At 42.0% G+C, this 12,912-nt stretch overlaps 2 protein-coding genes across 4 annotated transcripts; one reads left to right on the forward strand and one right to left on the reverse strand.

Annotated features, from left to right (window-relative positions):
- Positions 1-137: 137 nt before the first annotated feature.
- On the reverse strand, positions 138-7,769 carry LOC146700120 (mitochondrial import receptor subunit TOM40B). Of its 3 annotated transcripts, none has more exons than XM_085470192.1 (10): positions 7,601-7,769; positions 6,967-7,166; positions 6,522-6,589; positions 6,342-6,434; positions 6,122-6,223; positions 5,789-5,894; positions 2,041-2,163; positions 1,831-1,907; positions 1,650-1,752; positions 138-1,557 (listed from the first exon to the last, which is right to left on the reverse strand). In XM_085470192.1, exons 2-10 carry the CDS (start codon positions 7,148-7,150, stop codon positions 1,418-1,420), a joined length of 996 nt encoding a protein of 331 aa, XP_085326318.1. In that variant the 5' UTR covers positions 7,151-7,166; positions 7,601-7,769; the 3' UTR covers positions 138-1,417. The 3 variants fall into 3 exon arrangements, with proteins under 3 accessions (XP_085326318.1, XP_085326317.1, XP_085326319.1); XM_085470191.1 differs by lacking the exon at positions 7,601-7,769 and adding an exon at positions 7,399-7,592; XM_085470193.1 differs by lacking the exon at positions 7,601-7,769 and adding an exon at positions 7,258-7,382.
- Positions 7,770-8,004: 235 nt separating this feature from the next.
- On the forward strand, positions 8,005-12,028 carry fdxacb1 (ferredoxin-fold anticodon binding domain containing 1). Its single transcript, XM_085470195.1, has 5 exons — positions 8,005-8,492; positions 8,668-8,824; positions 10,036-10,239; positions 10,351-10,509; positions 10,603-12,028. Exons 1-5 carry the CDS (start codon positions 8,315-8,317, stop codon positions 11,822-11,824), a joined length of 1,920 nt encoding a protein of 639 aa, XP_085326321.1. The 5' UTR covers positions 8,005-8,314; the 3' UTR covers positions 11,825-12,028.
- The last annotated feature ends 884 nt before the right edge of the window (positions 12,029-12,912 follow it).

The following is a 12,912-nucleotide window of genomic DNA, read 5'->3' on the forward strand; positions in this document are numbered from 1 at the left end:
TTTCGTGTTTGTGTCTTGCTGAGCTATGAATAAGCAACAGGACGTAAAAAGGTACCTTGGTGCTGAGTTTAGGTTCAGACTTACTGTAGGTAGGTAACTGTCTGTTGAAATGCATGACATACAGTCAAAAGAAACAATGACAGAAATAACATCTTTAATAAATTAAGTTCAAAAAGATAGCCATCCCTTCCATTTCTCTCCGTGCTGACTTTATATAATGAATAAATCATATATATGCAACATTTCCCAGTTGAAGAGGACCGTAAATGCTCGAACGCAGTACGAGTAGTGCAGGTTGCATACAGTCAGTGTTACCAAATGCCTTCATCTATACAGTATACATACAGCGCAGTCCTCAATCAGCAGACTTGGTGCATAGCCTCTTTCTCAACCCTCAGAACCTTAAATTACTATATACAGTATGAAGCAGCACCTTTCTCTGTGTGGATTGCACACTATATAATATGCCGGCACACACAAAAAAAAGATCTGTACCCAATCAAACAAACATTCACCTACTCATGCATATTTTTTAAGGTTCTTACTGACGTTTTAACGTGAGCCGACCCATTTACTCATACTCAGATTCAGCATTTGCTGCCATTTGGAATGCTCCTCTAAGCATTTGCTTGTGTGCAGATTAGCCCACACAGACTGTCTTTTTATGAGTAAGCGCTGAACTTTTTCAGTTTAATGCTTTCTCTGTTTGTGTCGTGGTTAGAGAGCACCAAATGATTGTACATTCAAGCTAAAATTTAATTTTTTGGCAGGTGAGTTGATGAGCTTTGTTTTTAATTGATACTGGCGCTGATGTAAACCAATCACTGCCTGTTAGATGGGCAAACATCTTTTGTAAGCATCTTGTGTATATAGTCTATTAAAATTATAGCTGATGAACAAAAACATTAAAAAGACTATTAAAAAGACTATTGTTCAAGCAACTTAAAGAAGTCCAGACGCTTTTCTTTGCAAGCTCCTTTGACTACGATGACCTGGATGACTGAGAACCTTCACAGACTATTGTTCTTTAATACAGTGTACTTCCATTAGATTTGTTTAGGACTACCCATAATATAAAATCTTTATTTTAACTTTACAGTACTGTATGCCTTTTATCCTTTTGGTTCAGTGTCCAGGAGTGGATGCACAGTTTGGGTTTAGGGAGACTGAAACATTTGTGTAGTCACATACTGTACTGGAGCCCTCGAGGTGCTCATCCACTCCTCTTAGTGCAATCCTCTTGTTGTCACTCAGTCAGACAAACATCGCCTCCACTTAGAGAGGTAGGTGACTTAAAGAAACAGGAAGTGTTTTGGTGAGGCTGAAAAAGTCTCGCAAGGTCACGTTGTTAATGAAGCCTCTGAAATGTGCCTCTGGACGGATATCCAGTGTAATTCCAGCGGGGGTTAGCTGATGATTAACCCACGTTGATGCCTAGACCCACTTGCAGTTTATCACCTTTATGATTTACAAAGGCACCCATAATCAGTGTGGCTGGGAGAGGAGTCAGGCGCTTCTCCAACACACCTCCTATTATGCACCGGCTGTTTATCATACCTGGATACACACACAGAAACAAAAGACTCATGCATTGTGCTTTCATAATAGTTAACATCGCGCATGACTCAAAGTTACATCAGGAAATTTACCTCGAAAGACCATATTAGCCTCTGGGAGCTCCATCTGATACCCAAAGGATGTTGTGGTCTCCTGTGTCCTGGTACTGGCTTCAAACTCCACCCCTACTTGTATCTGCAAAGCACAAACATACATTAATGATATGCCACTAAGGTAAATGGTGTTTACGCTTATGGGTGGCACTGGCTGTACCTGTTTGTTGGCTCTGTGATAGTAGCTTGCATGGGCACCTCCTTTGCCAGCATTCAATGTTGCCACCCAGTTTGGTCCTGCATGAAGAGACAGAACACCCACCCACCACCCCCACTGTGGCTAAATCAAAGCTCAACAAAGGAGAGATGATACCAGCTCTGTTAAAATATGATATGCGAGGCAGATTCATGAGTAAAAACAACATCTCACTTGAGTACTGTCCAGCCAGAGTAAGGATGCCTCCTTCTTCTGCTCGTCCCCGATGGTAGACCAGCTCTCCTCCTAACACCAGCCCAGAAGACACGCTCTGCAGGAAATGCGCCACCAGGATAACTGTCCAGGAAAAACACACAGCAAGATAACAGAAAAATCATCAAGGGGCACATCAGTGAAAAATACCAGAAAAAGTGTTAAATTATTTTCTTCTCATGTTGTGGGATAACAAAGAAAAGCCAACATCCACCCATCCATCTATTTCCTGCCACTCTTTCAGGTCCATGTGCAGCTTTCCTTTCTTTTTTCTTTTTTTGTTTTGTTGCCTGTCCCGTTTGGCTCTTTTGCCATCAGAATTATTGTCTAAAGGCGAAGAAAGATGCCCAACGGATTTACTTTACAAAATGGACCATCCCAGCCTTGCCGTAATGGTCTATTTGATTCACCTTTTATTGTTTATTTTATTTTATTTTCACTTGCTGAATACGGGACAGACTTGATTGGGGGAAAGAAGGAGGGAAAGAAAAACAGCTGAGAAGAGGGACGGGGAAAAAGGGCAAAAAACAAAAACCAACAGAATAAACAGAAAAAAAACCACATATATCGATCACCTGGATCACCTGTTGAGAAAGAAAGAAGAAAACAAGCAGAAGAAAACGAGAGTAATAGAATAAACAACATCACAATGATATATGGGAATATGACAGTAAATACTAAATATTAAACATTATTGTGCAGCACGTACGATTGACAGCGCACAGTGTGCTTAGAGGTAGGAGCCAAAAAAGGTGTAGTTTGTGTGTGTGATCACTTGTGTGTACACCTGTGAGTATGAGCGCGTTTGTTTTTAAAAGGTTCCTTCATGTAATGATCTGCTAGAGGGTGTGGGGGGGCCACAGCCCCGTCCTCCAGGGCATGAAGCAGGTATGGAGGAGATCAAAACTCCAGACATCCAGAGGCCCCCAGAACACAAGAGACCAAGATATGGTCAGCTTGTGCAGCTTTCTACGTAGAGATGCCCAGACCTGCTTCTCCACACCACCTCCCCCACCTCTTATGTGGATACACTAAGTGATCCCAAGCAAGCTGGGACATGTCCCAATAGGACACGTCTGCAACACCTCACCTAGGAGGTGCCCTGGAGGCATCCTTTCAGATGCCTGAACCACCCTAACTGGCTCTTTTTAATGTGGAAGAGTAACTACCCTCCTGAATGACTAAGCTTCTCAGGGTGAATCGAGAAGCTGTTTGGAGGAAGCACTTCCACTGCTCCACTCTTCCTTTAGTCACCTATGACAGCTTCACTTTCATGCTCATGTCTCTCTTTTCCACAACACACTGGTGTAGCGTTCACATCACTGCACCCTCCACGGCAAGTTGTTTATCAATTTGTCACTCCACTCTCCTCTCACTCGTGAAGGGGATGCCGAGATACTTAAAACCCTCCACTTGAGGCAACGACTCATTCCCAACTCAAAGTGGGCACACCTCTGTTTTCTGGCTGAGAACCATGGCCTCAGACATATAGGAGCTAATTCTCATCCAACCGCTTCACACTCAGCTGCAAACTGCCCAAGGGGCAAGCTGGAGGCCACCGCCTGAAATCAATGACATGATCTGCAAAGCAGAGATAAACCTCTGAGACCTGCCAACCCTCAAACTTCCACCCCATGGCTGCTCATAGAAATTCTCGCATATTGCCAATAATCCAGAGTAAGCTCTCACTACAGATGTACAAGAACTGGGGCAGCCTGTGACCAGAGGTGGAGTGTTTTTTGCTTAAGTAATGGAGCAGACTGGTCATGCACACATCTATGTGCATGCACACAGCAAGTGCAGCAAGTTTACATTAATAAAGTATAACTGAGCAAAAGTGATAAAATGTCAGGCTGAATTTAGGAACATAAGTCATCTGTCTGACCATGTCCATCAGTTCCTTTAGCTCTCGCCTCCTGGGATGTATTTTCTCTTTTTCATTCTTAACCTGTGGGACTGTGCTCTATCTAACTTTGATGCCATGTCTCTCCCTTATTTATTCTCTGGTGAATTTGAATTCTTCTGCTATTCACAGAGTTACCGTCAGAGTTACAAACGTATCTGACAGCTCAGGCGGAGTGCAGGATTCAAATATTCCACCGTGTAAACTTGAAATCTGTGTTACAGCTGACCCGTCTATGTATTGAAGTTAGAATATAACAATGTCAACTGCCATTGTTTATTTATTTTTTCTTGTACACCATGTAATGCTACAATATTATTAAAGTCAGTATTATATACTGAAAAATTCAGACATTATTCTAAGACACTGCTGATCTTTGAGTCCTATTATTGGTAGCCATTTTCAACTACAACATCCAGATTAACCGAATCAACTTTTTGGGGTTTCCTTACCTGGATGATTGAGCATGCATCAAGACATATTAACGGTAGCATTTTGTCAGACAATATTACATCTGAGAGAAGAAGAAAAACACACTACATGAAAGTGATCTCTGGCACTGCAGAGCTGTATGAATGCACTCGCGTTCATTGCGGACCATTTTGCATATTTTGACGAAAAATGTTGAACACTGCAAATCCATCGGCTCACTTTAAAAAGTATCTCTAATGGCAGCATGGATGTTGTATTGTGACTCCCAGCAGGCTCTGGAAGGAAATCTAAATACATATTTAATGAAAGTAAGGGCACAAATAACTGTGTCCATGGACCAGATTTCCTAACACTGCATTACAACAAAGTCCTCTTTTAGGGTTAAGAAACTACTGTCAGGATTTAATGAGAGTAGCCACAGTGTCGGTTTTGTAGCTGAAAGGTGGGGACACAGCAGGTAACTTGGTCGCTGATCTTTTGGCAAATGTATTATAGAGGTTACAACACATGCTGGGAAAATATTTAAACAAATCAAACAAATGTGATTTACTAAGGTTTGCTCTTATAAAGTTATGCCGACAATGGCCTGTCAGTCTTTTATGGCTACAGGGTAAAAAAAATTGTTATTTGGTGTAGGATTTGTGAAAGTTGTAGTTATGTAGTTTCTTCTTTTCTAAAAACGTCTCTCTAACTATCTATGAGTCCTACAGTATATACTGAAAATGTCCATCCAAATTCAGCTATTGATGTGAAAATCATGTGTAATATTGACTTTAATAAGCTGCTATACTCTGCAGAAAAAGTAAGAAAAAAGAGCACAGCAACAATATCTTTATTAAAAAAAGATTGAGATTAGTTTGTTGTTTCTTCTACACATCGTACAGGTCAGCTGTTCCACACAGATCTGATGCTTGTAAGGTGGAATAGTTTGTAATGATGCAGCTTTCCTATGGATAAATCCTGCGTTCCACCTGAGTCTCAGTCCTCAGGACCTCATACAGCTCACAGCAGTTTCCTAACAGACCAGTTCACCCTTGTAGAAGGCATATTCCTTCTTCTTCAACCTCCTTCCAAGCATCTAAACTGCCCTCCCTCAACAGGTGTTCTCATTTTTCAAACATTAATTAGTGCGGGTAATTATAGAAAGGCTCTGACTGATTCTTTGTGTATAAATTAGCTCTCTGGGACCCTGGCAAAGACCTTTGCAGGTAGGGTGAGGGCTATGATCCCCCTGAAGCTGAAACACACCCTCTGCCAGGTCCACATTAGAAAGAGGGGAACTATCACTCCAGTGTAGAGCACTGACTCCAACTTTCCATAGATCAGACCCTGATGGTTAATCCTCTGCTCATTTTTCCACCTGCCATTTCTCACCTGACTCTCTGAGGATGTCTGGGTTGGCCACCGTCACAGCAGCAGTAAAATCGTTCCCTCTGTACTCAGTTTCAAATTGCCACGTTACAAACTGGGACTGCTGGGTCTAAAACACATTGAGCAGTTCAAAAAATGTTACTCTAACGATAAAGTTTATAACAGAAAACAGAACAGGTATCCTTTCATGGAGCATTATACATTACAAACAGAGAAAGTAAAGACAAATATTCTGAAGAAAGATGTCAAAGGTGTCAAGATTTGTAATAGCTGTAGGAGGGAACTGAATGAATGAATGAATGCCATGTTTACAGACGTCAGATGTTATGATCACACCTGAAACACTGTTCTGGCTCGCACGCGCTCAGTGAGATGCAGCAGAGCGTGGGCGTTCAGACTACCTGAGGAGTCCATCTCCCCGATCAACGCTGGAGCATCCTGAGATTTGACAAAGGAACAGAATGCGAGTTGTGAACACAAAAAGGCAGCAGCTCCCTCGCAGTTACCATTAAATTTTTTTATTATGAAGATAGCTTTGTGATGACTCACGCCTGACCTTGTCTTTGCTATAGTCGTCACTTTGCAGGTGCTCCACGTGAAATCGATAATACGACGGACTTACAGCGCTGAGGTGGAGCGCATGGCTGACCTGAAAACATTCCTTGGTTAATAATTATCACCTTTAAATGCTACAAACTGCTTGCATCTAAATTAAAGTGAATGGGAAAAAAATCACCTTGAAGAAGCTGCTCAGGGTTTTATTCAGTATCATCTTAACACCCTCAATCTGTTGAGGAAACACATCTGAAGAGGAAAAAACCAATCATGTCAAGAAACATTTAGATAATAGAATTTGTATTTCTGTAGCTGTTCACGGCTAGTAACAGAATTTAGAAACATAAGGACTGCTTTATTTAGCCTCAAAGGATTATGAGTAGCTAGAACCACACATTATACAAGGAAACATGGAGTTTTATCCATGGTTTTATCTTGTTTTTTTTAAATAACTTTAAAATAACTTGGGTTAACCTTGCTGCTTTAGAAGTGCAATAGAAGTAAAATTGAAATTGACATTTGACCTTACAGGAAAACAGTTGCAACTCTAATGAAAGAAGCGTCTTTTTTGCCTCACTTTAAGCATGGTGAGCACTCCTCACTTCTCCTATGTTAACCAGTGATACCTTTGCAGCTCCTGTGCAACGAGTGAAAGCTGCCTGGGTTGGGAAGGCGGCCATCCCTCCTCTCCCAGCGCGGTGGACTGTCCCAGTGAGCAGGGTGTGCGTCCCAGCGGGAAGGAGGTGGGTCTGTGGAGAAAGGCCAGTTCTGATGGCCCGGACTGGAAGACAAAGCCAGAACGCTGCCCATGTGGGTGCAACACTCCCTACAAGACACAAAGACAAGATTTATTTCTCATACCTGCTAAAAAAGAAAAACTCTGTTGTGCAAGGATACAACAGGGGAAGAGGACTAACCTCTTCTTAAATGCATTGATGGGGAAAAAAATGATGTTTATTATTTTTATTTAGTCAGCTTTGGGGTTTTTTTTTTTTTTTTTTTAGAAAACCTCAATATCAGAATTACAAATTGCATCAACATTAACAGCACAAACCTACATTTTAAATGTATGAGAGCTTTGTATTGTTATGTCTCATCATACTGGTTTCCAAGGATTTTAAAACCAGGTCTGCATGGCTCTGCACGTCATGCATGCTGTTCTGAGGTTTATATGAGCAGGTGCCGCAGATCCGTCGGCTAGTATGACCTTAGCATCGGTAAAAACAGACATGTATGTGTGCTAACTGTTCTACTACCTACTTCCGATTTGATCGAAAGACCTTAAAATCCCGAGCGGAAATGAGAACCGCACATCAGGAAAACTGTCAGACGGATTTTGCCTTAATTTCTTTACAAATACCAACTTGAGATGCAAAGCCAACTGATGCTGCGCTTCACTGATGCTGCAAATAGCTGCCTCGTGTGCCACCCCACAAATGCGTCCCTCTGAAACCACGGCGGGAACCCTGCACATTTGAAAACTGCACACTTTTACACCTTACTGTATAAAACTGGCACTTCTGTGGCCGCGTTATTAAAATTGCAGCTATTGACTATTGGCTCCCGTTCAGCCAATTATTATTATTGTATTGATTTGATGTTTTGAGGCCCCGGGAGGGGAGCCTTTTGTTTCTAGTCGGACTATTTTATCTGCGACGCCGCTTCTAACGCAAGCTGCTACAGGTGAGCTCGGCTTTCACGTACTGCGGAGCTCGAGTTGGAGAAGGTCATCAGCTTTTATTCTCCAACAGCAGCGGTACTAACAGCGTCTCGCTCGCGCCTGTCTCAGGCAACAAAAACAAACAAAAAGCTTAAACATGGTTCCAAAACCACAATATTGACCCGTGAAGAAGACTGAAGGTGGCCGCTGTCACCCGCACACGCGGCTCATCCCTTTCAGGGACAGATTTTGGGGACAAGTTTTCACAGAGCTGAGTTTTTGGGAAGCAGCTTTGTTTGCGCTTTACCCTGGATATGTCTCCTTCGCGGGCAGTATTAATGGTGGGAGAAGGGAACTTCTCCTTTTCGGCCTCTGCCTGTCAGTTGTACTCCGAATCAGAGACCACCGTAACGGCCACTTGCCTGCAGCATCAGGAGGAGGCACTGCGGCACGAAGGCGCAGCTGATAACATCCAGACCATCAAGGACTCTGGTACGGCTTTTTACCAGCTGTAATAACTGCTGCTATTTTGAGTTTTATGGAGTTGTGCCCCCCCTTCTTTCTTTCTTTCTTTCTTTCTTTCTTGCATACTATCTTTCTTGCATACTATCTTTCTTTCTTTCTTTCTTTCTTTGCATGCTATCTTTAACACTGTTTGTTCTTTCAGGAGGGACTGTGCTGTTTGAGGTGGATTGCACAAAGCTGGGGGAATGCGCCTCTCTGCAGGGCCATCTGTTTGACCGTGTGGTGTTCAACTTCCCTCACTGTGGGCGAAAGAGTGGGGTTAAAAAGAACAGAGAACTTCTCAGAAACTTCTTCCTCAGGTAGGACTGCATCATGCCATGATCACAACATCATCACATGCATCACTTGCATTCATTTCTATCTATGCAAGAAGCCTAAAAGAGGCTTTTGATGCCTCAAGCTCATCATTATTGGGGCTTAAAAGTTTGTATGTGTTTTTCAGTTTGTTTTTATAACAGTTTATATCCCTTTTTATGTGACATGAACTGGAATAATTGCAATTTATTGCCTCAATATAATTGATATCATCACTTAATCTTGCTTCTTGTGTCTACTTAAGGTGTTTTAGGCAACTAATGACCAGGTTATGAAAGCTTCTACAGGATGCTCAGACCCTTCTAGCTGTTATTTGATCGAATAGTTACTGATTTAAATAAATATGTAAACAGTTTTAATGGCACAATGAACGGAGAGAACCACCTGAAATAATAAAGCTTGTTTCTCTGTGGTAAGGCCTTGTTACCATGGGGAAAGGGCAGATTTGTTGTGAAAATAGCCTTTTACCCCCACTGTCACTATCAAAAGGTCAGTTTTTCGTTCTGGTTTTCTGATTTCTGTGGCAGTCTCAGCAGGAGGTGCACCCGCCTGTCAGGAGACTGGGAGTCTCGCACTTCATTATTTTTTTTTCTGGCTTGGCACTGTGATCTCAAAATGATATCATCATTTAACCTTGTTTATTGTGCCTACTGCAACATGTTTTTAAATTAAAAATTGGAACTGTTTATATCGGATAGTGAATGGTCGTGCTTGAAATTCTTTTTATTTATTTAGTATAATTCTGCAGAAAACACAAAATAATAAAGCCTGTGGTGACAGGTTAATTTATTTTGCTACCTTGGAAAAAAAGGCAGATTTATTGAGAAAACTGCTTTTCCCTCAATGCCAGTATCAAAATCTGATTATCTGCTATCCGGTTTTCTTATCTGGTTCTCACTGAGTCTCACTAGCAGCCCTGAAGCATGCCCGCCTGTGAGTTCGCTTGGTGTCTAGCACTTTATTAAAGTTTTTCCTTGCTTAATTGTTTCTTTTGATCTCTAATAAATAAAGAGGAAATAAACTTTTTTTTCTTGCGATCACTAAATAACAAACCTGCTATCGTGAGAAATTGAGCTGTGTTATTGCAGGGTAACTGAATAATAATATTTGCTTCTTTGGTTATTAGAAAATAATCCTTTATGTATGTGTCATACATGTATTGACATTTTAAAATGTGAATTTGTTGTTCTTCCAGTTGTGTTCAAGTGTTGGCTGAAAGTGGGGAGGTTCACGTCTCCTTGTGCAACGGACAAGGAGGAACACCAGCGGACCAGCCGAAGCGAGAGTGGCACAACAGCTGGCAGGCGGTTGCCATGGCAGCGGAGGCAGATCTAATTCTGAGTGCCATCCACCCTTTTGAAAGTGATAAGCACCAGAGCTACAAGTGCACTGGATACAGGTAAGGAGTAAAGGTGAGTCTATGTATAGAAGCAACCCAGCTGTATCTCTTTGTTTGTTTTCCTTGTATGTTTGCATGCCTGGCACTAATGATGATATCGCTGCTGAACAGGAGCCAGGATAAAGGCTTCCATGTGGAGAAAGCTTTGGTCCACATGTTTACTCGCAGCATCCCCTACGCTCCTGCTCATTTGCTGAAGGTGGAGGAGGTCGTTGAAGGAGAGAAAGTGCAGTACGAAATACCAGCAGAGCTCAGTGATTACATATTCAGGTACAGTAACACAGTGGCTACCCGGGTGTTTGCACCACCAACACACACACATAAATCACATAAATATAATTACAACCTCTTTTCTTTCATCAGGAGATTTCTCTACTCAGATTCTGTCCACCCTGTCAAGTTGGTGCAAGATTTTCTTCTCGAAGGTCTGGCGAAGAAATGGCCGGTCTCCATGATGACAGAGACCATCCCCTTCCTCCTCACAGCAAAACAGCTGCAGACACACTGCTGTGGCATCGATGGCGCACAATGCTACTGGATCCACCTGCTTCAGAAAGACCTCACCTCTGACACTGATACCTCTGCAGACAAAGAAAATGATCCGAGACCCACAGAAACTCTGCTGCCCACATGTCTTGCCTCAAATAAAGGAGGTAGGGTGAGAATCAAAGGAGTTGAGAGCTTCAGGTCAGCATGCTCTCTTGACATTGATCCTGAAGGGGAAAGTGGTATGCACATGCTACGTCCATCATTGCTCCCTCAGATGGAAGAGCTTCTAGCTAAAAAAGAGGCGATAATTAACGCCGATGGTCATGGTGACTGTGAGGGGAGTGATGACAGTGAAGGAAATGAGAAGGATGAGTCCTGTGGGAGCTGTAATGGTGTTACCAGCTTGTTATATGGAATTAGTGGTGTGGTTTTCAGAAATGTACCCATCGGCCTCTGGGCTATGCCTGCCTTTCACGAGCTCCTCATCCAAGGTGTTTTTCCTTCAGAAAGTGAGCCGGGTAAATTGCTTGGAGAAAAGCTGGAAACGCTACTTGCTCCTTTTGGCGTCTCCATAGTAACAGAGCAGGGAGGTCTGCGTCTGAAAGCGCAGCCAGTGGGTTTGGTTGGTAAGGTGTTTGCAAGCGATGTAAGTGACAACAACAATCATGTCCGCATCACTGCGTCTCTAAATTTGGACCTACTCGCCATGCTCCTGTTCTCGCTCCCTGACTGGAGGCTGCTTTGGTCACATGACCCACGTTTCTTAAAACAATTTTCATCCCACCCATTGCCGGGGACTCCGTTTCATCCTTTTTGCCTGTATCCCGAACCTTTCACCTTTGACATCAGCTTCTGGACTGGGCCTACGTGGGAGGAGAAGAATTTCCACGCGGTGGTCCGAGAGGCTAGTTGTGGGACCGTGGAGCAAGTTAAACTCATTGACAGGTTCTCACATCCTGATCTGAGCCAGACCAGTTACTGCTACAGACTCATCTACCACTCACACACACATGCTCTGTCACACACACGAGCACTCCAGTTTCACAAACACTTGGAGACTCTACTTTCCTCTCGATTACAAGTCACCATCAGGTAGCCATCACTTGAAACTCAGAGAAGAACGGCGATTTACACTCTTACCTTTAAGAGGCATATCTGCATAGAAAATGATAAATGTGTAATCTGCAGCTAAACAGTGTTTACAGTTGTTGAGGTGTTGTTTGCTCTATTGTGTCTACATTGTGATTGTAATTCTGTGTATATGTTTGTGCTTCAAGGAAACAATAAATCTGTTATTTAATGTAAATTTTTGGCCTCTGGAGTTACTGTAAAAGAGTAAAAGACACATATGGTGCACCACATGGCAACATCGTGACACTGACATAAAGTAAACAATTCTCAATAAGAACAGACTGAGATTAGTTAGTGGTCACATTACACACACGTTGTAAAGATGTAAAAAAAATAAAATAAATTCCTTTATCTAACTGTGTCACAAAAGAATAAACACTTACCACAGTACTCTGCAAAAGTCTTCAGCCACCCATAATTTCTTTATATTTTGTGTCCAGGGAGTCAGACTTTCTTGCAGTTTTAAAATAGTCTTGTTTTCTTTCTGACTTCATTCAAACATAAAAAAAGAAACCTAATAAGTGTTGTATCTACACATAATAGACAACCTAACAAAAAACTGTTTTAAATTGTACCTTTAGGCACTTTGTTACTAGCAGCCTTTTATGAAAGCACATAATTTGTTGCCATTCCTTTAGTTGAAACATGATGTTGATGTTATGGAGTGATGAATCCAAATTAAAAAAATGTTTTAACTCAAATTTTAATCATATGTACGGAGGATGTCCGGAGAGATGTACGAGAGCCTCTCTCATTGTTAGGGCTGCGTTTCACCTACTGGTGTTGTTAAAACTGGAGAAATAATAAACACAGAAAAAGTACCATCAGATTCTGACCCACCATGCAATGCTTTCTGGAAAGTTTCTGATTGCCAACAGCTTTATTTTTAGCATGTCAATGATAACAAAAACACTGCTAATGCAGTGAAACCATGGTTCGATAGAAAAACTCACATTCACTGATTGGTCTCCCCAATGCCTCAAACTTTTTGAAGACATGACATGACAAGAAAGTTTACCTAAAAGCGTTCAGGCTATTTTAAAAAATAAAGGT

Source organism: Copadichromis virginalis, linkage group LG10 (assembly GCF_057382275.1).
Source record: "Copadichromis virginalis isolate Kocher_CV1m ecotype Utaka linkage group LG10, C_Virginalis_male_GT1.1, whole genome shotgun sequence".
In the NCBI taxonomy this organism is placed as follows: Eukaryota; Metazoa; Chordata; class Actinopteri; order Cichliformes; family Cichlidae; genus Copadichromis; species Copadichromis virginalis.

Excerpts from the sequence above, each read along its gene's own strand:
- fdxacb1 (XM_085470195.1), top strand. The coding sequence starts at position 8,315 with ATGTCTCCTTCGCGGGCAGTATTAATGGTGGGAGAAGGGAACTTCTCC. Across the intron at positions 8,493-8,667 it reads CCAGACCATCAAGGACTCTG|GAGGGACTGTGCTGTTTGAG; the intron begins GTACGGCTTTTT and ends TTGTTCTTTCAG. Across the intron at positions 10,510-10,602 it reads CTCAGTGATTACATATTCAG|GAGATTTCTCTACTCAGATT; the intron begins GTACAGTAACAC and ends TTCTTTCATCAG.
- LOC146700120 (XM_085470191.1), bottom strand. Across the intron at positions 6,435-6,521 it reads CCCTGAGCAGCTTCTTCAAG|GTCAGCCATGCGCTCCACCT; the intron begins GTGATTTTTTTC and ends GAATGTTTTCAG. Across the intron at positions 6,224-6,341 it reads ACGACTATAGCAAAGACAAG|GATGCTCCAGCGTTGATCGG; the intron begins GTCAGGCGTGAG and ends GTCAAATCTCAG.